Source organism: Mustela lutreola, chromosome 2 (assembly GCF_030435805.1).
Source record: "Mustela lutreola isolate mMusLut2 chromosome 2, mMusLut2.pri, whole genome shotgun sequence".
NCBI classification, from domain to species: domain Eukaryota; kingdom Metazoa; phylum Chordata; class Mammalia; order Carnivora; family Mustelidae; genus Mustela; species Mustela lutreola.
In genome coordinates, this window is record NC_081291.1 from 13,618,304 (window position 1) to 13,643,379 (window position 25,076).

A 25,076-nucleotide genomic window follows, 5' to 3' on the forward strand; every position below is an offset into this window, starting at 1 on the left:
CAACAACAGTTACGTTGTGTTAATTAGGATCTTTTTGGTTGCAAGTGACAGAAAACCTACTGGCCGAAGAGAAAGGGCAATGGTTTGGTTCTCGTGGATGAAAAGCGAAGGGCAGCTTCAGGCTTGGCTGTATTCAGTTACTCAGACAATAATGCCATTGGGGTGGGCTGAAGTATCTTGTGTGATTGGTGTTCAGTGTGCCCTGCTTTTCTCCCAAACCATGGGAGAGCTGTGATCACTCCTCAGACTACAGCCCAGGGAAGGGATGGCCCCTACATGGAACAGGCCTTGCCTGGTCATTGGGCCAGTCATGGGCTAGAGTTGTGGGATGGTCTGATCCACCAGGATTTATCAAGCCTCTAATCCACGAAGGGATTACAGCTCTTTCAGGAAATAGTATGGGTTTTCCCCAGAGGAAGGGAGACCAGAGACAGATACAACAGGTGTACATCAGCTATCTTCCTGGATGATGAGCGATTGTGCAAAAAGTTTGGCAACTAGATTCTATTTATAAAACAGAAACAGCTTTATTTTCCTCCCTATGAGCATTTATTGGGCACTTATTATTTATTGGGCCAGGTCCTTGTGGTGAAACTCGTTCCATTTCACAACAGCCTGGAAGAGATGATTCTCCCATTTCGCAGATGGGAATATTAAGGCCCTCAGCCGCCCAGCGCTTCAAAGTAGTGGACTCCCGTTTCCCTGGGAGTGGAAACGGGCCACACAGAGATAGAGGCGTTAGCTGTTAACTGAAGCTTTACAGAGTGTCCAGGCTGTGCTCGTCCACGGAAGCCCCCTTGGGCAAAACGTTTTGGGAGACCTAATACCCTGTGGGCATCTCCAGACCCTGGGAGGCAGCGCCACACCCTCCTTCAGGGAGAGTTCGCATTTCCCTGCTTTTGACAGGAGATAATGACACACTTGGTGGCCTCCACCCGCCCCGGCCTTATCGACGGCCCCAGGCCCTGCTTGAGTGCCACTCGGTGTCATGGTCCCCGTAGGCACTAGAGCTCGAGAACCCCGATGTGGACGCCGGTGCGGCGCAGGTCGGCTTGGCTGGGGACACTGCGCGGCGCCGTCCCACGGACACCCGAGGCGGGGGGCGGGGCGGCGCGTGCGCACAAGGCCGCGGCGGGAAATTGGAACTCGGCGGGCAAGGCCGTGGGGCTCCGGGACAGACCCAGCATGGACGCGGCGGCCCGCCTGGCCCAGCGGCTTCGGGCAGCGTTGCGGGAGATGGAGCCGCGGTGAGGAGGGTGAGGGGCCGGGCCGGAGACGGGGCGAGGGTCGCGGTCCACTCTGACCTCCCACTCCGTAGGGCCGTGGAGGAGCTGCTGAGCCGCGGCGCCGACCCAAACCTGCTGCTAGCGGATGGCGCGGCAGCCGTGCACTTGGCGGCCAGAGCCCGCCACCCGCGCGGTCTGAGGTGTCTAGAAGCCCTGCTGAGCCGGGGCGGGGACGCCAACGCTCGGTGAGATGGGGCCAGGCCCAGGGCGGGGTGAGGGGAGGGGTCTCCCGAGTCCGAGGGCCTCGGCCGCCCACTGGGAGAGGGCATCCCACAGTCCGGGGCGGAGACTCGGTGTCCAAGGGTGGGGCTTGGGGATGGGGGGCGGTTCCTGAGGATCCTAGGTCGAGGGGCTGGGGTTGTGAGGTTTGAATTTGGCCGAGGACGCAGTGTCTAGGATCCGGGGATGGTGTCTCTGGCTGGAGAGTGGCAATAGGAGCCCGAGAGCCAAGGTTCCGGGGTGCGGAGGCGGCGATCACATTCCCTCTTCCCCTGACCCCTCCTCTGCTCCTGTCCCAGTTCGGTCGAGGCACTGACGCCGCTGCACGTGGCTGCCGCCTGGGGCTGTCGCCGTGGCCTGGAGCTACTGCTGGGCCACGGAGCGGACCCCGCGCTGCGAGACCAGGTGGGAGTCCCGCTCCTGCAGTAGCAGGGCGAACCTGGAGGGAGCAAGGGAGGGAGGGAGGAAGGGTGGGAAGAGGGCCTCGGGTGCCCCCTGCTGACCGCGCCGCTACAGGACGGATTGCGGCCGCTGGACCTGGCAGAACAGCAGGGGCACCATGATTGCATGCGACTCCTTCGGGAGTTCCAGACTCCGACCCAGATCTCGACCCCGACCGGGACAGAGAGCCAGGAGCCTGAGCTTGAGCCCGAGCTTGACGGTACGTGGGGCCTGCGCTTACTGGGGGGCTTAACCTCTGATCCAGATTTGAGTGTCCCGCTGATGTCCACTCTGGCTCTGTCTCAGGTGCATTGTCTCTGGTAAGCTGTCTGCCTCCGACTCTCCCTCCTGCGACTCCAGCTGCCTCCTTCTGTCTGGTCCAACCCCCATCTCTTTCTCTGGCTCTCTTCACTCCCTCTGACTCAGTCTCATCCCTTACTTTAGGCCCAGACCCCTGGGGAAAGGGGTTGGACACCAGGCCCTCTGGACCTCCCAGTGTGACGCAGGCCTCCACAGCACTGGGCGGAAGTGTTGGCAGGGACATGGGCCTGGAAGCCAGCCCCAGACTCCCCAACCTCCTTGCCCAACCTGAGATTGCTGACCAGGATAGCGGCTTGGAGCAACCCCCAGGACAATGGGACTACAGCTCAGATAGCTCCTTCGTCACTGCGATTGAAGCTTCTGGAACTGAAGACCCAGCCCCACACACCTCCTCCTGGGCTAGGTCACTACCCCAGACCAAGCAGGGATTCCTGCCTGGTATTCGACCTTCCCAGAGAATGCCCAGCTCTCCAGGTACCCCTCCACTGGTGCATCGAACTGCCAGAGCAGACAGGGAGGCAGAACTAAATACCCGTCTGCAGGCCCTGACTCTGACCTCTCCAGATGCCTCCCCCTCCCCCATATCCCTCCCAGATGGGAGCTCTGCCTCAAGCCCCCCTCGGGAATCACCGCCAGGACTCCCCGATTCCCGCTTCCTAAAAGATGGAGAGGTGTCCCTCGACAGTGATGTGGCTGCCCTCTGGCTGACGGAGGACGAGGGGAGCTCCACAGGTGACAGGGACCCCATCCCCTCTTGCTGGTGCCCTCTGGTCCCTGTGGTGTCTGACCTGGATTTGCTGCGAAGGCTCCGAGCGCTTGGCGAGAGCCCCGGCCCCATCACACCCTTCACTCGGCCGTACTACCTCCGGCGGCTGGAAGAAACCCGTGCTGCTGCTCCCGGTTAGTCTGATCGGGGCATCCAGAGTGCAAGGAGCCTCTGGGAGTTCCCAGAGAACCCTGTCTCTCAGTCCTGCTTCTTTTACTCTTTGTCTCTGGGGAAACAGCCCCTTCTTCTCCCTGCCTTGACTCAGTCCTCCCGCCTCCCCAATCTGGGGCTCAGACTTTGCAGGGCGCAGCCCAGAGCTGGCCGAAGCCCTGCGGACAGGCTGTATCCCAGATGCCCAGGCAGATGAGGACGAACTGGCCCAGCAGTTTGAGCGGCCAGATCCCAAGAGCAGGTGGCGGGAGGGGCTCGCGAAGTCCAGTTTCACGTATCTGCTATTGGACCCCAGGTACTTGGAGCAGGGATGACTCCATGATGAGGTGGGAGCTGAAAAATTCGGGGATTGGTTCTTATTTGCTTTGTATCTTTAAAAGGGGGACTGGCCCTGTCTGGATACAACCTTCTGTATATAGAAAAGGTTGGTTAGACCCAGTTCAAGCTGCTGAGTATCCCCGGGGAGCATCCGCCACTCTCTGCCTTAGAAAATGGGGCTCACTGGACATGGATTCCGGTTGCTCTGTGAACTTAGAAACTGTCTCTGGGGCAACTGTCCTCTCTGAGCAACTTCCCTCATCCAGGGAGACTCAAGACCTGCCAGCTCGCGCCTTCTCGCTGACCCCAGCTGAACGCCTTCGGACCTTTGTCCGTGCCATCTTCTATGTGGGGAAAGGGACGCGGGCCCGGCCAGATGTCCACCTCTGGGAGGCCCTCAGGCTCCGTCGGCAGCCAGGAAAGCAGGTGTGGGGCTAGAGATCAGGGGCACAGCAGGGACAGCTGGGCCACGGGGAAGTGAAGGGAGGAGGGGATGGGAGGGCAGACCCCCTGACCCCACCCTGGTCCCCCAGGCCTGCCCCAAAGTGCGCCAGATCTTGGACATTTGGGCCAGTGGCCGTGGTGTGGTCTCCCTGCATTGCTTCCAACACGTGGTTGCTGTGGAGGCTTATACTCGAGAGGCTTGTCTCGTGGCTGCTCTAGGTAGGTGCCTGGCCCATGGGGCAGGGGGAGGAGTCACGAGAGGGACCTTTGATCTACTGATTACCTCATCCCTCTCCTCTCAGAGCTGCTCATTCATTCATCCAATGAACAATTATTGAGCACCAACTCTGTACCTGCACTCATACATATTTTGTTTGCTCTGTTGGTTTGTCCCTGCTTAAGAGCAATACACAGTGGGGGTCGCTGTCACATTTGCCAGCAGTTTCCAGGGATGCCCCTGACCCCTCCTCTCTCCAGGGATCCAGACACTGACGAACCAGAAACAAGGACACTGCTACGGAGTCGTGGCGGGCTGGCCAGCCACCCGGCGCCGGCGCTTGGGGGTACACCTGCTGCACCGCGCCCTCCTTGTCTTCTTGGCTGAGGGTGAGCGAGAGCTGCGGCCGCAGGACATCCAGGCGCGTGGCTGAGTCCTGGGGGAGCTAGCCCCTAGCCTAGGTAGAGATCAGGGTGTTTGAATGTCTGCCCCATGGTGACGGCAACCACCCATCTCCAGAAGGCTGCCAGTGGGTAAGGGGTGGGCGGGCAGCGACCTGTATCTTCCCCTCCAGCTGAGGGAGGACTTTGTTACAGATGGAACTTCTGGAGCTTCCCGTCATGGGAGAACAAGTAGGGAACCCAAGGATCTCTGGAACATTCCAGGGCTTCAGAAGGTGCTAGTGCTTTGGCAGTTTTGTCCTGTCTTTGTGATCCACTTTTATCTCCCAGACACAGGGACTCATCTGTGGGATGGGCTGGGGAAATTGGCCAAGATCAAGAGAGATTTCTCTGCTTCCCAACTATGGGACCTCGGACCAATAATGTGTCTCTCTGAGACTCCCGTTTCCTTAGCTGTACAGTGGGGACAATGACAAGTCCTACCTCAGGGGGTCATGGTGGAGACGTGAATAAACAGAGGCAGGACATACAGTGTGGGGCACAGAACCCTGCAGGTGGGAAATCTCCCGGAAGGGAGGGGCCGACTGTGTGTGGTGAGCTGTGGGCAGAGCCCGGGAGGGCGACTGGGGTATGCGTGAGCGAGCAGCATTCTTCGGGGTAGCTGTGCTACTCGGGTCTCCCTTGCTTCTCTGAGACTGTTTCTTCCCGCTCTAAGAGGCAATAAATAACTGATTTCCTGGGGATGCTATGCGATTTCAGACTCCCCATATGTTAAGAGTTTTAGTAAATGCCAAGCTGCCATCCTGGTGAGGTGCTGACGGGATCGTTTTATTTTCTGGAAGTTGCTTCTTAAAAGCATTTAGTGTATTTAGAGATCTGGGAGGATCCGCCGTCTCATTGGGTTGACCATCTGCCCATCATCCTGGCTCAGCCAACCAGGTCCTGCAGGGGGCGGGTGTAACCGTTGCTCCTTCCACCTGCTTCAGTTCCTGGAGGCAGAGCTCCTGGCTACTTTTGGGGAATGGCTGGTATGGTAATTAGGGGCCTGGGCTCTACCATTTTATTTATTTATTTTTAAAAGATTTTAGTTGTTTAGTTAAAGAGAGAGAACGCGCGCTAGCTGTGGGAGGGACAGAAGGAGAGAGAGCATTTCAAGCTGACTCTGTGTTGAACAGGAGCCCCCTATGGGGTCTGAGCCCAGGACCCTGAGATCATGACTTGAGCTGAAATGAAGAGTCTGACCCTTAACCGACAGATCCACCCATGTGCCTCTGGGTTCTACCATTTTGACCAAACTGAGGACAGTTCTCTGAACTTCCCTGTCCTCATGTATAAGACTGGGAGGCCCGCAGACACCAAGTCTCTTGATAAAGTGATAGCAATTAAAAGTGTGCCATGTGCCCAGGAATTCACAGAGAAGTCACTGGGAAAGAATCCAGACACCCCCACCCCCCACAAAGAAAGAGAGATGAGATTTGTCCAACAGAATTTCCCAGTGTGGACCCTACTGACGTTTGAGACCAAATTATTCTTTGAGGTAGGGGCCGTCCTGTGCGTTGTTCGGTGTCTGGGCAGCATCCCTGGGTTCCACCCACTAGATGCCAGTGGGCTCCGCCCACTTCCTCCCACCCCCAGTTGCCACAATTAAAAATGTCTCCAGAATTTGCTAGTGAAGGGCGCCTGGGTGGCTCAGTCAGTTAAGTGTCTGACTTCCATCCAGGTCTTAATCTGAGGGACCAGGGATGGAGTCCCCCATCGGGCTCCCTGTTCAGCAGGGAGAACTGCTTCTCCCTCTGCCCACCCCCCCACCCCACCCCCGCATGTGCCGCACTCTCAAATAAACAAACACAGTATTTTTTTTACAAAAGAATTTGCTCGTGGAAAACAGTGCCACCAGGAAAACTCCGGTCTAAACTAAAGGTGGACTTACAAACCAGTGCGGAGAGGACCAAAGAGGTAGTAATTTAAAGGGATGATGCTCTCCCTGCACCGTTCACACAAGCCAGAGTTATACCCTTGAGATACAGACATTAGAAAATATAGAGGAGTAAGAGCATGGCTGTAGGGCAGGAAATCCTGCCAGGCAAGAAAGGCAGACTCGTTGGCTTAAAAAAAAAACCCAAAACGACAACAACAACAACAACAACAAAAACAGAACAAAAACTATCTTCATGGCAAAAGCGACCCTAAACCAGGTTGAAAGATACAATGGGATAGTAAGAGGTACCGACTTGCTGAGTGGCGCGGCATAAAAGGGATTCAATGAAACGATGGCGTCAGGCACTTGGCACAGGGCTTTGTATACAGGTGGCCCTCCATTATGGCTGCTCCAGCCCATGCAACGTCTGCTGATGCTCACCTTAACCCCTGTATGAACCTCAGCTGGACGGCCTCCCGCCTTCCAGGGACCCGGAGCTCACCATCTGCCTCTGTTCTGGGAATACTGCCCAAGCAGCCCCTGCATTCTGAGGAGGGAGGGAGAACTCGGGAAGGAAGCCTGGACAGCCAACGCCCTCACTTCTCTGCAAGTCAGCCGTGAGGGGGTGGCGCCTGCATCAGCCCAGTCTGCAGACGGGGAAACTGAGGCTCAGGACGACTCTGCCCTGCCATCACCCAGCACAGGTCCTCCAGAGACTCAGATTGTCACTTCTTTTTATTGAGTTACAAGTTGAGATGTGCAGGTTTGGTGGTGCCAGCCCCCCTCTCCCTCCCCCCCACTTGGGCAACAAGAGCTCCCAGCGCCAAGAAATGGGGGGTGGGGAGGGTCTCGGGCAATGAGGCGGGGCCCTGAGGGTCCCAGGATCAAGCACGGCTGACACGGAAGACAGAGCGGCGTTGAGGGACAGGGGCTTCTGTACAAGGTCATCCTCCACGGGGGTTCCGGCTCCGACCCCAAAACACCGATGGGTCCGGCAGGATGGAAGTGGAGAGCGGTGTACCCACTTGGCTCCCGAGAACGCCATGCCCTACCCAGCCGGCCTGGGGGCCTGGGGGCGTCTCCCTGACCTGACTCCGCCCACCGGAGCGAACAGCCCGCCCAGGTGGTCCGCGCTGCGGACGTGGGGGCGGCCCCTGGCTTCCTCCTGCTGCTCCTTGGCTTACCAAGCGATGCCCGGCCGGCCCAGCGGCTACTTCTTCTCTTCTGGGGGCGCAGGCAGGGGCTCGGGCAGGGCCTTGGGCGAGGGCTCGGGCTCCCAGAGCAGGAATTCGTGGAGCAGCGTGTTGACCGTCTCTGGACACTCCAGCATCACCATGTGGCTGCCTTCATCGATGAGCTTCAGGAAGGCCAGCAACAGGATCTGCGGGCGGGGGCAGGGGTGGGGGCACAGGTTCAGGATGGCAAAGGCAGGCTGCCCTGGTACACCCAAGCCCATCCACACCAGGCCTGCAGTCTTAGGAAGTCTCTCCTGTGGCCTACCCTTCATCCCTCTACTTCCACTCAAAGGCGGAGGTGGAGGATAGCCTGCTGACCTCAGTATTCATTCAACATTTATGACGTGGCTACAGTACATCCAGAGAAGATTTTCTCAATCCCAGCACTACTGACACATACGCTGGGACGATTCTCTGTGGTGCGGGGTGTCCCGTGTACTGTAGGCTGTTGGGCAGCATTCCTGGCCGGGACCCACCAGATGCCAGTAGCAGTGTCCCACTCCCCCACCCCACAGGGGGACAGCTTACAATGTCTCCAGACATTGCCAAGTATCCCTGGGGAGCAAATTCACTGCTGAGTGAGAATCACCGAGATAGAAAGACCAGGTCTCTCAAGCCAAGTCAAGGTCTCTCGTGCCGGGCTTCTCAACTTTAGCATTACTGACACTTGGGGTGGGAACATTCTTTGCTGTGGAGCCATTCTGTTCGCTACAGGGCACTGAGCAACATCCCTGGCCTCCCCCCACCAGACATCAGAAGCCCCTCCTCCCCACTCATGACAACCCAAAAAAGTCTGTAGACATTTCCAATGTCTCCCCGGGGCTCAGAATCCCTGCTGGCTAAGAACTGCTGGTGCAGACCTAGTCCCAGTGCTGAGGATCCCAAGACACTTTCTCAGTAGGCTCTGATCTAAAGATCCCCCGCCTGACCTCTCCCAGAATTCCATATGGCATCCCTGGGCACTTATACAAATCCCAACTGGGCAGGGCACCACGGCAGCCCCATGTTCTGGATCGCACTCTCAATCTAACCTCTCCCTTCCCTGGGGCTGGAGCACAAGGCAGAATCCCCCTGGGGTGCGTGTGATGGCTCTGGTGCCAAGGCCCTACCTCGGCCATGCGCTGGTCTTCCTCCACTGGCACAAACTTGTCGTGCATACCGTGAACGAGCAGGACGGGCACAGTGAGCTCAGCATGGTAGACCTCGTCACCTTCAGGCCAGTACTGGCCACTCATCATGGCTCGCAGGACGAAGGATGACACGTTGAACGCATTGCCTTCCTTCAGCAGCTGCTTCTCTTTGGCTCCTTGGCGTGCAAAGCCAGCCCTGGGAGGTGAGGATGCACTCCTGGAGGCCTTGTGCCAGCTTGGCCGCCAGGGGCACCTCCGATGCCCGTCCCGGCAGCAATACAGCCTCCCCTCCCCCCAACTCAGGGAGATGCCAGGGTTCGCTGGGGCCAGGTTGACTCACTTGAGAAAGCTCCAAGCCAGGCAGGGTGATAGACAGTGCAGGACGCACGTGGGCATGTTGAAGATGGAACAGAAGCTGGGTTCCAAGGCTGTGGGGCCCCCGCCGTTGATCATGATGACCTTGTGCACCAGGTCTGGGTATTCATGAGCCAGGAACGTGCAGAAGGAGACACTGGGGGTGCATAGGTGGGTAGATGGGTGATGGGGAGGGTTGGAGGGAGTTGGTCAGCAGGATACAGGTAGTGAGGGAGGTAATGCCCTCCCTTCACCCAGAGATAGGTCCTTGAAGGCTAACATTCTTCCCCTGGGGCCCACTGGCACTGGATGGGAGGGAGGGATGGGGGGAGGGAGGCATCTTGAGTGCCTCTAACCTATAAGACTATGTGTCTGTTGAGAGTGAATTTTTTCCCCTTCAAAACCAGAACTTTCATCAGATCCTTAAAGCAGCCATGCCCCCCAAAGTGGTAAGAATGACTTATTGCCAAGTATTAAGAAAGCATTCTGATTACGCTGCTACTGTTTGGTTTCCCAGAGAAGGTCCCTGTTTCTTGTCCTTCTCCTGTGAGGATCCTCAGTCCCCAGTCTCTGGACACGGCACATCGGCCTGCCTTATACAGGCTGGGAAGGTACAGCCCAAAGAGCCCTTACAGTCCAGCTCCTCACTCCCTCAAAAGTCGGGTTCATTGGGCCAATGATGGCCTGTGGGCTAGCCATTTATTTTGGTAAACTGTTTACCATTTTGTAAATTTGTAAGTTATTTAGTAAATAAAGTTTTATTGGAACACAGCCATGCCCATTTGTTTACCATGATGGCTGCTGCTTTGCTTTGACAGTAGAGTTGCAAGAGGCTCCAAAAGAGATGACCATATGTCCTAAGATATTTACTATCTGGCCCATTAAGAAAAAGTTTGCAGACCCTAGCTGTAAAGGGGAACAGGATACAAGCAAGAGTCAGTTGGCCTTCACTGTACCAGTGACTCCCTGTGTGCCCTTGGGGAGATTACCTAACCTCTCTGAACTTCCGTCTCCACATCTGCAAAATAGTAACTGGGCTGTCCTCGTAGCATTGTTATGAGGTCACAGGAACTACCGCAGATGGGTACTCATTTAATCAAAGGAAACAGTGTAAACATCCACTTTTGGGGGTGTTCTCATATAAACAAACAGGAGCTATGTTACTTTCCAGCCTGGCTTCCTTTCATTCAGAAATATATGGAACGTTTCTTCGTCTTGTCTCATTGCATGGGCCACACCGCTAAAACAGTGGTTCTCAAACTAGCCAGCAGATCAGATCCTGCCTTTCCTCCTGGGTAAAGATGAGTGGTACCACCTGGCAGTGTTCAGGCCACCCAGGCCCAGTCTTTGATAAGTGGACACTCACCTTGATGCTGGATGGTATCATGCATCACTCCTTTAGTGGGAGTGAATTACAGGAACCTGTGCCCTTGTAAAAAGACTGTATAGGATTCTAATTACCCCTTCCTTGGAAGGGATCTCCAGAACAACTGATTTTTGATCCACTGAGCCACCCAGGTGCCCCAGAGCAACTGATTTTTTAACTTAAAGACAATGGTTCTCAGCCAGGGATGATTCTGACTGCTAGGGAACCTATTATTTGAAGACACCCCCTTTTTTTTTTGAAGACACTTGATGGTCATGACCATCACTGGGCCACTGTACCTGTGGCAACCAGCAGGCAGAGGCTAAGGAAGCCTGTTAAACATCCTACAGTGCACATGAAAGCCCCTCGAAGAGAGGAATGACCTGATCCAAATGTCACTGGTGCTGGGACTGTGAAACACCACTTTAAAAGGATAGGAAACAACAGCAGTGGAGGCGGGCATTGCTATCTTGTTATAGTCATAAATGAGAGTCTTCAAGGAGAGAAGTCAGTGTTGGGCAAATGTGTGTCCAGTCCCTGTGACCCTCCCCCACTGCTCCCCGCTAGCCCCACCACAGCACTGGCTCACCCGTATGAATGCCCAATGAGCACGTTTCGCTTCTTGGCATAACGCTTGAAGATGGCACGCATGTCCTCTGCCAGCGCATAGAAGGTGTAGGCTGCGGCCACCTGGGGTGCCGAGCTGGCCCCATGACCGGCCAGATCGGGTGCCACCACCTCATAGCCCAGGCGCACAAAGAAGTCCAGCTGCTCCTTCCAGATGGCCAGGGAGCCGCCCACACCGTGGATGAAGAAGAGCACCACGTCGGCCTGAGCACCTTTGCAGCTCGTGATGCGCTTTTCACAGTCAATGTGGATGGTGCGCTTGGGGCGCCGGGCTCGCCGCCGTCGCCCACCACTGCCACTCCCGGCACTGCCTGAGCCTGAGCGGCCATCACTGCCTGCTGGGTCGGCCAGCTCCACCTCTAGGGCGGCCGGCGGCTCCCCCGAGCCATTCTGCCCATGCAGGAGGTCAGCTTGAGGTGCCCGGCCCAGGTTCTCCACCAGTAACCGCCCGTTGCGGTAAACGGTAATTCGGCGCTGGCAGCGGACCAAGCCAGATCGGTCTCCCTGGGCAGCATCTGGCGGCAGTGGAGGCGGGTTGGGGACTGGAGCAGGCCCCGCGTGCTTCACACGCAGCACACGGCCAGGCTTGACCTCCACAAAGGTGTAGCCATCACTGGACTCGACGCTCTCCAGCGGCCCCACGGCGTTGGGCGGTGCGCCTAGCAGGCAGCAGAAGATCCCGTCCGTCACCCCAGTCAGCATGGTGTGTCCTGCAAGTGGGGGCACAGTCATCTCAGGGGCTGTCTAAATGGCCAGAGCCAGCCAAGCACCAAGATGTTTTGTCTGTCTAGTCAGTGCCTGCCTGGGGGTTGGCCACCCTCCTGGGCTAGCCTAGGCTGTCCTAGAGAGAAGGAAATGGCTACGGCTGACCCCAAGAGGTGTCCATAGGGAAGGTGGTATAATCCAGGGCTGCTTCTTGGAGGGGGGGGACATTGTGGCAAATGAGGACCATCCCCCCCACCCCTCCACCCCCGCTCACAGCAGCTATGGCTTCCATAACCCATTCATTCATTCATTCATCCATCCATCCACCCATCCATTCAGGCACACATTCTCATTAACTAACTTTTACCAAATGGGCACATTCTGCCTGTCTCTGAAGGCATCTAAAAAGGTGCAGATGCCAATGAGCGCCCATCCAGGCCTCTGAACCTGGCTCCTGAAAGGTGAGGCCCTGGGGGAGGGGGTTAGGGACTGAGCTCCAGAAGGCCCTGGCCAGCTCTGCAAGCCCCAGACTGGGTCTGTATTGCAGACGGACAAGCTGAAGCCCAGACAGTCTGTACCCCCATCAGTACCCTAGCTTCCGGAGGTCTGACACACAATCCCCAAAGGTGGAGAGGAGGATGGACAAGGTAAAGCCCTCTGTGGGGGCCTCCGGTCCTCTGTGCTGCTCCCTGGGCCACCCCCTCCGTGTCCATGGCAACTACAGTCAGTTACATAACTCAAGGGGGATACCCGTGCAGCGCACCCCCATTGTCTAGGGCCTAGAGCTGGGACCAACCCCTCCCCCGTCTCCATCCTGGGCGCCGCGGGGATAAGACGCGCTGAAGGCACGGCCTCCGAAGGCCCATACTTGCTGATAGAGGGGAAGCGGGTCGCGCCACCCCACTCCAGTGGAATCCTAACCCCGGATTGCGGAGAGGGATGCAGTTGCGCCACGCCAGGTCCCCTCCCCAGAGCCAGATCCCTGCCTCTCAGGTGCTAGTAAGCCCTACGGCGGGGTCGAAGCCACTACGGCGGGGTCGAAGTCTTCCTAAGAGCCCGAGTACTGGCTTTGTGCACACCCTCTTCCGATGTCGAAGCCCCAGGGACCTCGATGTCCCCCTCCCAGAGCCCACTCCCCGCTCACCTCATCTAGGGCCCTGCAGCCCGGGGCAGGGCGGAGGGGATCCCAGGCGGAGAAGCCAGCGTCCGCCTGCGGCGCCGTTTTACATGGTGGCACGGGGTCGTCCCAGGCGCGTCTACGCGGGCGGGCTCGGGCCCATGGCGGTCAGCGCGGGGGCATCCCGCGGCCGCCGAGAAAGCCGGCCCTTTAAGTCTCTCCCCAGAGGGAGGGGCCGTATGCCGACGGACGGGCGTCTAGACCAATCAGAGCTAGGAAATGACCTGGCCTAGTTAGACTGCCAATCATAGGCGGTATCTTAGGGATGAAGGCGGTCTCAGAAAACAGCAGCCCCACCCCCTTAAGGAGTTTACCGAGGAAGGAGGGAGGGAGGGAGGGAGGGATTGGGCCTGGCCCAGGGCCCAGAAGGGGTCCCGAACTGGTGTCTGCGGAATTCTGGGGAGGTAGCCTCCGGAGCCTCTAACTGTGAATAGGATCCCCTCGTCTAGCCCCTGCCTCCGAACAGCTTTGTAACCTCCAAATGGGGCCCCCATGCTCCTCTCTGTACTGACCTTTCCGTTCTAGAGACTCTCAGATCTTTCCAGTTCAGGGTGGGGAAACTGAGGCTCATAAATGGCACAAAGTCACAAAGCAAGATGGGGGCTTCGCGGCAGAGGTGGTATTTAAAACCACGGCTGTGTGATTTCAAGTCCTGGAAATTGTTATTCATTAAACCTTTAAACAGACGGCTTAAAGCTATGAGTTATTGCGGGATTGGAGTTTCACAGACAGGCCAGTTTAACCATTGGTCAGTCTAACTGGTGACTCCATGGTCCCAACTGGAGTCGAAGATCCCAGGGTTCAAATCCAGCCTCTGCCCTTTGTTGATATGTGACCTTGGGCAAGCCACTTCTCTGAGACTCCACTCATTTTTCTATGAAATTAATCCTCTCATGAGTTTGCTCTGCAGGTAAAAACACCCAGAACGGTAAGTGTTCAATACGTTATTGACATTATTATTGTACTGGTTTAGTAGTATAATACTGTACAGGTTTGCTAAGTGTTGGTGCAGGTAGGATGGGCTTCAGAGGACAAGGGGTTAACCATTTCTTGCCCACTCCCATCTCCTGGAATTTGCTGCCAGAGCTGGATTAGGTCCTTCCTCCCACTCTTGCCCACTCAGGGTGCTCCTGGGAGACTACAGTCGATTCATGCAGTAAACAGTTCCCTTCCCTGACCCTGGACCCCCCCCCCCGCCCCCCCGCCTCCAAGCTGGGAGATTCTGGGGTGCCCACAGGGACTCAGCCAGCAGCCTGGCCCTTGAGGAACCGTTGGGCTTTGGGGAGAGTCTGGGGAGAATCATATGGGGACGTGGTTGGGCCAAAGGGAGGGATGGGGCTGGGGAAGAGGAAAATATCCGAAAATGTTCAGAGTTAATGGGGGGGGGGTTGGAGATGAATAGAACATCAGGCATAGGTGGGTGTGGCTGAAATTTAGAGGGTGTGTGTGTGTGTGTGTTTGGAGGGCTTCATTTGCTTGCCAGAGGAGCTGAATATTTTCCCTGGGGCAACGAGCACCATAGAGACTGTGAGAGAAGGGAAGAGGGTCATATCTAAGTATAGAAAATTTTTTCTTGGATCAGAATGGAGGTACCACCACGGACAAGCTTAAAACACATGAGTTTCAGATTGAGAAACTGAATCCCCGAGAGGAGCAGGGACCACCCCAAGGACATCCAGGCAACTCCAACTTAGGTCTCCTGGGCTCCCCGCCAAAGAAGAGAGACTTGGCTGGGCCCAGAGAAAAGCTGCCAGCCAGCTGTGTGCCATCTGCCCGCCTCCTGCTGGGGGAAGGATGATGGACCAGCCGTTTCCTGAGGCTGCCACCAGCTGCGCCACGGCAACCACCGGGCACCCTCTGCCGTTTGACAAGAGAAGGAACCACAGCTCCCAGCGGACCCGGGGACACAACGTCTTGTACGCAGGCGCATGCCAAAGAGGCGCCGTTCGCCTGCCACCTGCTGGTCCCTATGAGGAACTACACTCCCTTGCCCGTAAGGACGCTCTCGCGGAGGAGACGCAGGCGCAGAAATACTACTCCAGGACAACCCCGAGGCCACGCGGCCTCCGCGGTAGGAGAAACTACATTTCCCAGAAGTTTTCGTACCGCGGCTGCAGAGCTTATTCGCTTTGGAATAGCCGGCGTGGGGACGTCGCGACCGGCCGCTGGACATGGCTTTCTTGGTCGGATCCGTAGGTCGCCAGTTGGGTCGCGTCAGGTAAGTCCTCACGGGGACCCTTACCCAAATCTGGAAATAAGGGCGGTGTCGGGGGCTGGTGTCAGCTCTTTGGTGACAACACGACTTGCCAACGGCTTGCGCTGTGATGGAGCGCTTCTTGCAACTAGGCTGCTGCCCGGCCCGGATAGGGGAGCCGAGGCTCAGAGTGGTTGAGCGTCACGCCGAAGTCACAGAGCGCCCCCTCTGACCTTCCTCACCATCTCTTTCCCTCCCGCAGGTGGCTGCAGCCCCGCGCCTGGCTGGGGCTACCCGATGCCTGGGGACTTCTCGCCACACAGCAGAACAGAGGAAAGGCGCGTGGAAATGAGTATCAGCCGAGCAACATCAAACGCAAACACAAACACGGCTGGATCCGGCGCCTGAGCACACCGGCCGGCGTCCAGGTCATCCTTCGCCGCATGCACAAAGGCCGCAAGTCGCTGAGCCATTGAGGAGCGCTAAATTGCCGGCAGGACCCCCATTAGAGCGTTTCTCTGACCTGGGACCTCTCCTGCTATTGTTTTTATGGGGAGCCGGGACAACTCAGACATAAACCCTCCTCAAATTGTGGAGTCGGCCCCCGGAGGGGGGGGGGGAAGTCTGCGGTTGGACTGAGAGTGGGAGTAGGAAGTCAGACCTCGCCCAGTCCCTTTCTACGCTATTGAACTAGGAAGAATTTCGAACATACAATAGTCCACAGTGAAACCTGTGTACTCAGTACACAGCTTTAACCACCAATTACCCACAACTCACCTGACCCCTCCTGTGTTATTTGGGAGCAAATCTAGGGCACTGGGTTATTTCTTATTTCAGAATGCATCTCTCCAAGAAAAGGGCTCTTTAAAACCTAATCACAGAACTTTTCACACCTAAAAAGTGGTTAACAGTTCCATAGTATTGTCTAATAAATGTCCAAATTTATATTTGTCTTATATATGTCATCATTTTTCACAGGTCTGGAAAGGTTTCTGGGGAGTTAGGGCTTGAATCCTCAACCCCTAGGATGGGTTTGTGGGAATGGGCTGTGTGACCTTGAGCAAGGCCTTAGCCCTTTGAGGCTCATTTGACTCCTATGAAATGAGGTACTTATTTCTCCTTTGCTGCATTGTTGGAATAATAGTACTCAGTAGCTTCCCTTAGTACTACTGAGTATTTCTGTGTACTGGGTGCCAAGTCCTTGTCTGGTGGGCAGGGTAAGGGCACTTGATTTGTACCCAGGCAGTCTGGAGACAGCAGAGTCAGGACTGAGAGGAGGATCTAAGGGCTGTGGGAGCCCGGAGAAGTTTCGCCTGGCTTGGGACTTGGGAAGAATGTGGTCAGAAGAGTCTAACTGAAAGATGGAGCAGGGCCCAAAGGGAGAAAGGATTAGACTCAGAGGTCAGGATAAAAGGTGGATAAGAGAGGCAGGAGGGTATCAAAATTCTGGGCCAAAGGGATGGGACTGGATTCTTAGGGGACTGGAGAGCGACGGGGGCATATGAACAAGAGAATCTAAAGATAGGAAGCAGCAAGTGCAGAGCCGTTTAGATATGCTGAAACCTAAGGTTAGGACCCTGGAGAGGATGCTGGGGGTGTTACGGCAGGTCCCTCTCCGGGGCTGCTGTGGAAACTCCATGAGACACCATATTAAAAAGTGAAGTAAGCAGTAGAAAAAAAAAGAGACCCGCGGAACCTCCCGGAGTTGTGGACTACAAATCCCAAGAGGCGTCGAGGCCACGGCCTCCGCCCACTTCCGGATTTTGCTGCCTTTGCTTCCAATTCCCGGGCGGGGTTTTGCTTCATCAACCGAACTTGACCACGAAAGGAGGAGGTGTGTTGGCCAATGGACGCGTGACTTCGCCAGGTCCGGCCAATGGGAGCGCACAGAGGCCCCTACTCTAGGGGCGGGGCTAGAGGGCAGGCCAATGAGCAGGGGGCGGCGGCGCCATCAGTGTGGGCTGTGCCGTGGTTGGAAGTTACTGTGCGGCGGCGGCTAAGAAGGCGGCTGTGGTGGCGGCGGCGGCGGCTGAGGCGGTAGCTGAGGCAGCGACGGAGGAGACAGAAGATGGTGAGAGAGGCTGCCGGGCCCGTACTCCCCCTCCGTTCGACAAAATGGCGCCGCGGGCCCACCCACCTCTAGTAATCCCTGAAGCCCCTCATCTCCCTGCCCGGCCCCCTCAGGCCCCGCCCCGCCTCTCGCTCTGCCCTATAACCTTCAACCTCGGGACCCTGCTGTGAGCTTCCTGCTGACCCCGCCCCGGCTCTTTCTCTCCGACCCCTGACCCTATCTAGGCGTCCAGGCCCTGACAACTCATTCATTTCCGGGTCGCTGCTCCCCCGGAAATGGGCGGGGGCGGGGGTGGGGTCCCCCGAGACCCCCCATTTCAGGCCTTGTTCTCGGTTTGTCCGGCCTGGGTCTCTCCAGTTCAGGACGGTTTGGGAGCGCGTCTTGGGCGTTGGGGCGGGGGAGGGGGCTTGACATCGTGACATGTGGGGCTTTGTCGCCAAAGGAAGTGCGACATCACAGACTACCCCGGTCCCCCAGAGCCCTGATCCCACCCCCAGCATTTTGGCCCCGACCGGCCCTAGAACATAGCAACTTTATCTCTTCTGTCCCCGGCCCCCTTCCATGTTAAATGAAGGTGCCAACAGTCCAGACCTGATAGGGTAGTGGCAATTCAGAGAGCTGATGTCATGAAGGGCTTAGGACAGTGAACGCTCAACAGATGAACTGGGTGACTTGGGGCTGGTGGCATCTTTTCCCAGCTGGTTTCTCAGCTTTAAGTGGGAATAATGCCAACTGGTTGGGCCATTTGCTCATCCTGGGATTTGACTATAATGGTTCTTTGGGGTTCTCTCCCGGACCCTGTAAAGTGGGATGGTGACTTGGCATCAGAATTGTGCTCCAGCACCCCCCCCATCCCCCACTATTTGGCCTGACCAGAACTGATGGTCAGGATGGAAGAACCAGAACTGATGGAAGCTTTTGTCAGGGCATGTCAAAACCCCTTTGTCGCCGGACCCAGGGTCCCAGCCCACCACAGCCCATAGCTCATGAGATGTGGTGGGGGATAGGCAAAAGAAGAAGGAGATGAGAAAGTGGGTTCGTAGCATGTGGGTCCCTAAGCCTGGGTGTTGTCTTTGGTTCATCGCTGCATTCTCATCTTCCATGTCTTGTCCATGAGAAGTTCTGATGGCTTTGCCTCTAGAACACGTGGTGAATTCATCTGCATTCGCCCACCTTGGTCCAGGCACTGCTCGCTCCTGCCTGAATGCCTGCCCCAGCCACCTCCCTGGTCTCCTTACCTCCCTCCTGCCCTGCTGGCAGTCTGTAATTCACCAGAGGGAGCTTGTAATTTAAAGTGTAAATCTCATTAGACCACTTTCTAGCATATGAGATACTCTAGGGGCTTTTTGTAACCCAGTGAAACCCCACCTTCTCCATCAGCCCCCATGGCCCCCGTCCACCTCTGTGACCTCATCTCTACCCTCTTCACTCCTCCCTCTGCAAGCTTCAGCCATACTGGCCTTGTTTTCATGCCCTCACACTCTTAAGTCCCTTCCACCCAGGGCCTTTGCACCTGCTGCTCCTTCTGCCTGGAATGTTCTTCCTGTGAACATCATCTCCTCAGAAGAGCCCTTCTTGACTTCAGGAGGGCCTTTGTGTCTCCTCTCTTGGCACACCCTATCTTTTCATCTGCCATTGGATGGATCACTTGTGGGCTGTCTCTGCAGGGATGGCATACACTTGTTCAGTGACTGTTTGCTTAGGCAGTGGACAGCTTCTGGGCCCAGCTGTGGCTAGGATTTGTCTGGCTGGAGGGAGGATTTCTCCCCTGTGACTCAGGCCTTGTTTTCCTACTTAGCTGACAGGAAGTACTGGTCATACCATCTTCATTCATTTATCAGCACAAATGCATTGATGCTAATAGCTTGCCTTCCAGGGAGCTCTGTGAGAAGCTTCTTCGAGGCTAGGAGGTCTCTTCCCCCCCAGGTCACACAGCCAGTGAGGGGTCCAGCCAGGATTGAGAGCAGGTGTGGGTCATTCGCACGTTTCACCGCTCTGCCGCCTGGATCCATGTGAGCCCTGCCAGGGGTCCAGGATTGACCCAGCCCTGCCCTGCCCTCTGCACCCCGAGAGGAGCCAGTCCAACAAGGGAGGTGGACGTGTAAATAGATGACCTCGCTGGGGTGTGAGCTTGGCTCCGGCAGAGGTCTTCAAGGTGTGGAGAGAGGAAAGGGGCCGAGGGTGGTTTTGAGCTACATGGAGAGGTTGGTGGCTTTTTCCCACAGGAGAAGGACAGGCATTCTGGGAGGATGGTCCAGCACCAGCTGGGACGGACGGGGTTTGTGGCAGGAGGGTAGCATGAGCCAAGTCGAGCCGGGCCTTTGGAGGGACAGGAGCCCCTCCTCACCCTTCACGTCTCTGTGCCTGCATCACCACCTCTGGGCAGCTTTTCCTGATCCTCCCAATCAGCCACGTCTTTCCCCAGGGCTGTCCTGGGTCTCACCCTGTCTTCAGAGTCACTCTGCATTCCCTGCACAGCTCTTGGATGCACACCTGTGTCTTTGTGTACGGGGTGCTTCCTGGGGCCAAGAGCCGCTCCACTGTGGCTTACCCCAGGGCCCTGGTGCTGGGCCCATGACATAGTAGGAGTCTGAGGAAAGCCAGCTGGGTGGGTGAAGTTGGCCGCATAGTCAGGTGCAGTTGGGGTAGGGGTCCTGGGTTGGAGGAGGCACGTTGGAGGGGCTTTGAGCTGGCTCCAGGGCAGATATAGAGCACCCAGGTGTGACGGCCGCTTCCTGGGTGGAAGTGGGACATTCCAGGTTCCCTTGCTGGTCCATACGGCCAAGGTCTTGCTAGGGCCTGGTAGAGGAAGGGCTGGGCCCTGCAGTGTTGAGGACACCTGTTCCCACTTGTCCTAGAGAGTGGTAGGGCAGCACCTGAAGGGCTGCTTCCCTGAGGTTGCTTAGCTTGGGCTCAGGTATGGGTCTCCCAAAGCAGGGTTACTCTAGCCTGCAGGGGCTCTGAGCCCTTGGTTTTCAGGCAGGGAAGCTTAGGCACTGGCATGGCATGTAGCATAAAGAGCTTGGCCTCTGAGGTTGGGTGAACTTGGGTTCAGTCTGCTTCCTTGTTTTCTTGTTGGGGCTGGGTGATCTCAGACAAGTACCATGTGACCCTTCTGCCTCAACTTCCTCATCTTTAGTATGAGGTGATTCCAGCCCCTGGCGGGCCATGTGGGGAACCCCTGCCCAGCTGCCCCACTCCAGACCTGATGACAGCATTGCCCTCTTCTTCTGGTGAGGAGTCACTTCTTACCCCAAGTTCGCAGCCCTCATCCCTCCCTGAGCATTTCTCTGGCTCTCCTGCCTCAGTTTCCTAAGGTGGACATGGCTCTCATTGGCCTCTCTTGCCCCCATCTTATGGCTGAGAGTTACCTCAGATGCCCCATAGTCGGAGCCTTTCCCCTCCAGAAACCTCTCCCTTTCTTGCCCAGCTCATACCAGACTGTCAGGGGAAAAAGGACTTCCGACGAGTTAGGGCTGTGAGGGGTCTGTTGCTGGCTCCCCGCAGCCTCATGGGCCTGAAAATTGGGCCCTCCCCGTGAGAGGCCCGGCTCCGCACCAGGCAAAGTTCTTCCTTCGCAGAGCAGCCTCTGCGTCAGGGAGCCCCAGGAGCAGCCCCTGAGCGGACCTCTGTTCACAGACCTGTTTGCTTTGGTCCACACAGCATTTTCTAAAAATTCCAGCCAACTTGAAACACCTCGCAATGGCGTGTAAAGACTTGGATTTCTGAGTTTTCTTCGAACTTGGGAGCGCAGTTGCCCCTGGCCTCTGGTTTCTATAGAGTTGCAGCCTGTGTCCTGACCACCCTCTCCCCTTCACCCAGGCCCCTGCTCCCTCACCCCTGTTTCTTGTCACTCTAGCTCACAGGGTTTTTTGGGGTAGATGAGTCTTCCCCATGCCAGGTCTCTCTCAGGGTGGATAAATGGAAGCGAGGCCAGGAGTTTAATACTCAGCAAGCATAGAGGGCGGGTCTGGGCCCGGGTCTGACTTCCCTCCCTGCTGCTTGCTCCTGACTTTAACCAAATGGCCTGTCCTCACTGAGCCTCATTTGAGAACACTCACTTCTCCCAGGGCTAGTGACTCTTTCCTGGTCATCCCAGTGTGCACATCAGGTAGCCAGCTTACAGGTACATTCTGGAAAACTTAAACAGAAGAACACAAAGATGGAAACTGGACGTCACAGGGAGGCCCAGTCTCCCAGGAACTCCAGGGCCGACCCAGCCTACTGCCAGGTCTCACTTACCATCTTCCCTGTCTTCTAGGCAGATTTTTTGAAAGGACTGCCTGTCTACAACAAAAGCAATTTTAGTCGATTTCACGCGGACTCTGTGTGCAAAGCTTCGGTGAGTATGTGCCCCGGGTACTGGACGTGGTCGGGGAGCTGCCAGGGGGAAGGGGGTGATGTGTACGCCCCATTGGGGTCTCACCAGGAACAGAGGCTGGTCTTCGCATGCTGTTCTGCCTTCCTTGCAGGGTGTGTGCCCAGGTGAGGGGTGAGGGGGGCCCCCGTTAGCCTACTGGCTCTCCTCACCCATGTCTTCCCAACTCTCTTGCAGAACCGACGTCCCTCAGTCTACCTGCCCACGCGGGAGTACCCATCTGAACAGAGTAAGTGGCCTCTGTCAGTCTGTCTCAACCTGGCTGCTGAGGGGAAGGACCGCAGGGCAGTGCAGGTGGTGAGCCGTGGGGTAGTGGGAAGCCCACATGCTGGCATCCACATCCAGCCCCAGGGGGGTCCGCAGTAGCCCTCAGCTGCTGCTCACCAGCCCTCTCCCCTTTGTCTCCCATTAAGTTTGGGTGTCCCCTGCCAGCACTGTGTCACAGACCCCGAGACGACTGTACTGTGGGAGGGGATCCTGCCCAGCCTCGGGTATGCAGCTCAGCTCAGGGAGGTTGGTGCATCCGGGGGGGGGGGGGTCTGCCAAGAAAGGTGCAGAGCCTGCCGAGCAGGAGGACCCCAGCATTATGTAGCTTTGGTTTTTTATTTGAATGGTGACGGAGAAGCTACGTGGACCCTGCATGGCGGGTTCAGTGGTCACTGGGGCACAGCTGTAGAGATCTGTGTTCCTGGTCTGCCTGGACCGTGTGCTGGGGCTCATTCACCCACTGGGGCTGAAGCTTTGTCTCTCCCAAGAAAGCAGGGGCCCAGGTGGAGCAGCTGGCTTGGGCCCCTGGTAGTAGCTGTGTACTTGGGAGCAGAAACACTAGGCTTCCCAAATCCTCTGTGCTGGGGTGCAGACTTGGAGCCGCAGCCAGGGCACGCAGGGCAGAGTTGGGCAGGAAACCAGGGAGGGATGAGAACCTGTCCTGAGAGGGGCAGTGCAGGCCGGGGTGGGGGCTGGGTCACCTGAGGCCTCTGCCTGCAACTTCCTCTGCCTTTTCTCCTCAGTCATTGTGACAGAAAAGACAAACATCCTTTTGCGCTATTTACATCAGCAATGGGACAAAAAGGTAAGCATGTGGGGTCAGGTGCTAGAACTTGTGGGGACTGTGGTGACCAGCAGGGGGGCGCTGAGTGGGGGAAGGACACAGGTGACTGGAAGACCAGGTGTTTGATGGCAGCATTGGACTTGGCCAGGCCCCAGGGGAGGGAAGAGTGTTTCAGAGGAGTGCGTGGCTGAGCAGAGGCTGTGGGGTTCTGGGGCTCAGGGACAGACCAGGGCTTGTCCGGCGGCACTGGGGCCTGGAGAGCACTGACGCTTGGCTGCCCACAGCCTGCCATGCGGCCTTGGTGGCGGGTGGACCTGCGCATTGTTACCTAGAGTCTTTGTTCAGTGCTGGAACGTCCACATGGTGACAGTTTTAGGGGATACAGATGGGGGTAGAGGCAGTGAGAAGCCGTACCCCCATCCCCTCTCTGAGGCTGCCTTTCTGACACAGGACATTTTTTCATTGTGTTTATTTTTTCTTTTTTAAAGATTTTACGTATTTATGTGAGAGAGAGGGAATGTGAGAGACAGCATGAGCAGGGCAGGGGCAGAGGAAGAAGGAGAAGCAGGCTCCCTGCTGAGCAGAGAGTTGGGTGCTGGGCTCGATCCCAGGACCCTGAGATCATGACCTGAGCCGAAGGCAGATGCTTAACCGACTGAGCCACCCAGGGGCCCCCATTTTTTCTTTTTCTTGAATGGAGATGTGCGTATGTTCCGCATCATAGTCAGTTTGGGGGTTTTTTGCCTAACATTGAACGTCAGATGGTGACCTGCTTTGGGCCAGGCTGGAGGGGGCCTTCATGATGAAGTGACGGCTGAGCCTTCCTTGTCCTCCTGCCCCACCCCCACAGACCTTGCCTCCCACCGGTGGGGGGAGGGGGGCATTTTCCAACACAGGCTCTTCTTTGGCAATGCACGTTCCCCCTGGGTGGCTCCTGAGTGCTTTTTACCACCCGCCCCCAGCCCCAGCAGGGCAGCTTTCTTCTCCAGGCATTTTGGATGGTGTGTGGGTCGTTGCCAGCAGTGGGGACTCCTCATGGTGCCCAGGAAATGCCTGGCAGTCCCAGACCGGCGGCCCCAAAGACTGTGGCTGAGCCCAGGAGGTGTGGCTAGCAGGGGGGCCCCGGGTTGACTGCCCCACTCCAGGCCCAGCAACAGGATTTCAGGGGCTCACCCAAGTGAAGACTGACACCCCCTCTCCTTCTCCTTCCTCACAGAACGCCGCCAAGAAGAGAGACCAGGAGCAAGTGGACCTTGAGGGTGAGAGCTCGGCGCCCCCCCGCAAGGTCGCACGGACCGACAGCCCGGACATGCACGAGGACACTTAAGACTCTCACTCCCCCACAGGCGCCTCCTGTCTTGTCTGCTCCTCGCCCGCCCGCCTTGTGTAAGCGCCCCGACCCTGCCCCCACCGCCCACCGACACCCTACCATCCACACCACTTCCAGCCTCACAGGAGCCGATGTATTTATTTTCCTCGAGTTTTTATTTATGCTGTAAAATGTACCGAGCGATGGGAAAAGGGGACGTCAGACCCAGTAGTGTGATGTTGGTAGATGCTTTTTAAAAAACATTGTTATTCACAACCCCACCCCCCGCCAGATTCCCCTTTCTGCCCCCAACCCCCTCCACCCCAATTTTCCTCCGGAAAAACCAGAGCCGGGGCCCTGCTGTAGCCTGGCAGCATGGGTGGGAGCCCTTCTCCCCGCTCCTACTGTCCAGTCCGGGCCTTGAAGACTCGGCTGGGACTTATTCCATGCCCAGGCTTTGCTCTGAAATGTGTGCCAGGGGGAGAAGTCGGCATTTCCGGATCTTTCTCTTAAGTCATTTTATCATGGACTAGTGCGCGCTCCGTGTCACCCCAATAAAAGGATCTTTCCTACTCGACCTCGAGTCTTTGCTCCGTGTGCCTCAGCCCCAGAGGACGGAGCTACTGAGAGTCGTCTTGTCATCACCAAGAGGAGCCAAGAAGGGCCCCCCACGTGCCAGGGCCCTGCGACCCACTGGATTCTCTCCTGGGCTTGCTGTGGCCACCTCACTCAGAGCCAAGACCTGCCCGGACCCACCCCCATGCCTCACCTGTCAAAGTGTCCCAGAGGACCAGGACACCCCTGAGAGATGGTCCATGTCGCCAAGGACATAGCTGTGGTCAACCCCACGCCCTGGATGCCTTGGGTCAGGGTGGCATGCCCCCCAGCCCCCGTGGAGACAGCCCAGGTGGCCCGGCCTCAAGTGCCCCTGGTTCAGAGACAGGCACGTGGAGCTGCAAGGAACACCCAGCCCAGGG

The 25,076-nt window shown here is 56.9% G+C and overlaps 4 protein-coding genes across 7 annotated transcripts; 3 read left to right on the forward strand and 1 right to left on the reverse strand.

Moving 5' to 3' along the window:
• The first annotated feature begins 108 nt into the window (after positions 1–108).
• ANKLE1 (ankyrin repeat and LEM domain containing 1) lies at positions 109–5,160 on the forward strand. 3 transcript variants are annotated; one of them, XM_059160417.1, is made up of 9 exons: positions 109–1,046; positions 1,319–1,471; positions 1,805–1,910; positions 2,022–2,166; positions 2,391–3,167; positions 3,328–3,499; positions 3,585–3,948; positions 4,056–4,185; positions 4,444–5,160. In XM_059160417.1, the coding sequence occupies exons 1-9, from the start codon at positions 1,024–1,026 to the stop codon at positions 4,614–4,616; spliced, it is 2,043 nt and encodes a 680-aa protein (XP_059016400.1). In that variant the 5' UTR covers positions 109–1,023; the 3' UTR covers positions 4,617–5,160. The 3 variants fall into 3 exon arrangements, with proteins under 3 accessions (XP_059016400.1, XP_059016399.1, XP_059016401.1); XM_059160416.1 differs by lacking the exon at positions 109–1,046 and adding an exon at positions 1,047–1,247; XM_059160418.1 differs by lacking the exon at positions 109–1,046 and adding an exon at positions 1,049–1,247 and having other exon boundaries at positions 3,789–3,948.
• A 2,059-nt stretch (positions 5,161–7,219) lies between these two features.
• ABHD8 (abhydrolase domain containing 8) lies at positions 7,220–13,277 on the reverse strand. Of its 2 annotated transcripts, none has more exons than XM_059160430.1 (5): positions 13,064–13,276; positions 11,177–11,924; positions 9,208–9,378; positions 8,847–9,063; positions 7,220–7,883 (listed from the first exon to the last, which is right to left on the reverse strand). In XM_059160430.1, the coding sequence occupies exons 2-5, from the start codon at positions 11,914–11,916 to the stop codon at positions 7,713–7,715; spliced, it is 1,299 nt and encodes a 432-aa protein (XP_059016413.1). In that variant the 5' UTR covers positions 11,917–11,924; positions 13,064–13,276; the 3' UTR covers positions 7,220–7,712. The 2 variants fall into 2 exon arrangements, with proteins under 2 accessions (XP_059016413.1, XP_059016414.1); XM_059160431.1 differs by having other exon boundaries at positions 7,703–7,883; positions 8,897–9,063; positions 13,064–13,277.
• A 1,621-nt stretch (positions 13,278–14,898) lies between these two features.
• MRPL34 (mitochondrial ribosomal protein L34) lies at positions 14,899–16,235 on the forward strand. The gene is made up of 2 exons (XM_059160435.1): positions 14,899–15,314; positions 15,553–16,235. The coding sequence occupies exons 1-2, from the start codon at positions 15,268–15,270 to the stop codon at positions 15,764–15,766; spliced, it is 261 nt and encodes an 86-aa protein (XP_059016418.1). The 5' UTR covers positions 14,899–15,267; the 3' UTR covers positions 15,767–16,235.
• A 977-nt stretch (positions 16,236–17,212) lies between these two features.
• On the forward strand, positions 17,213–24,676 carry DDA1 (DET1 and DDB1 associated 1). Its single transcript, XM_059160434.1, has 5 exons — positions 17,213–17,361; positions 21,623–21,703; positions 21,917–21,968; positions 22,750–22,811; positions 24,007–24,676. Exons 1-5 carry the CDS (start codon positions 17,359–17,361, stop codon positions 24,115–24,117), a joined length of 309 nt encoding a protein of 102 aa, XP_059016417.1. The 5' UTR covers positions 17,213–17,358; the 3' UTR covers positions 24,118–24,676.
• Positions 24,677–25,076: the final 400 nt, after the last annotated feature.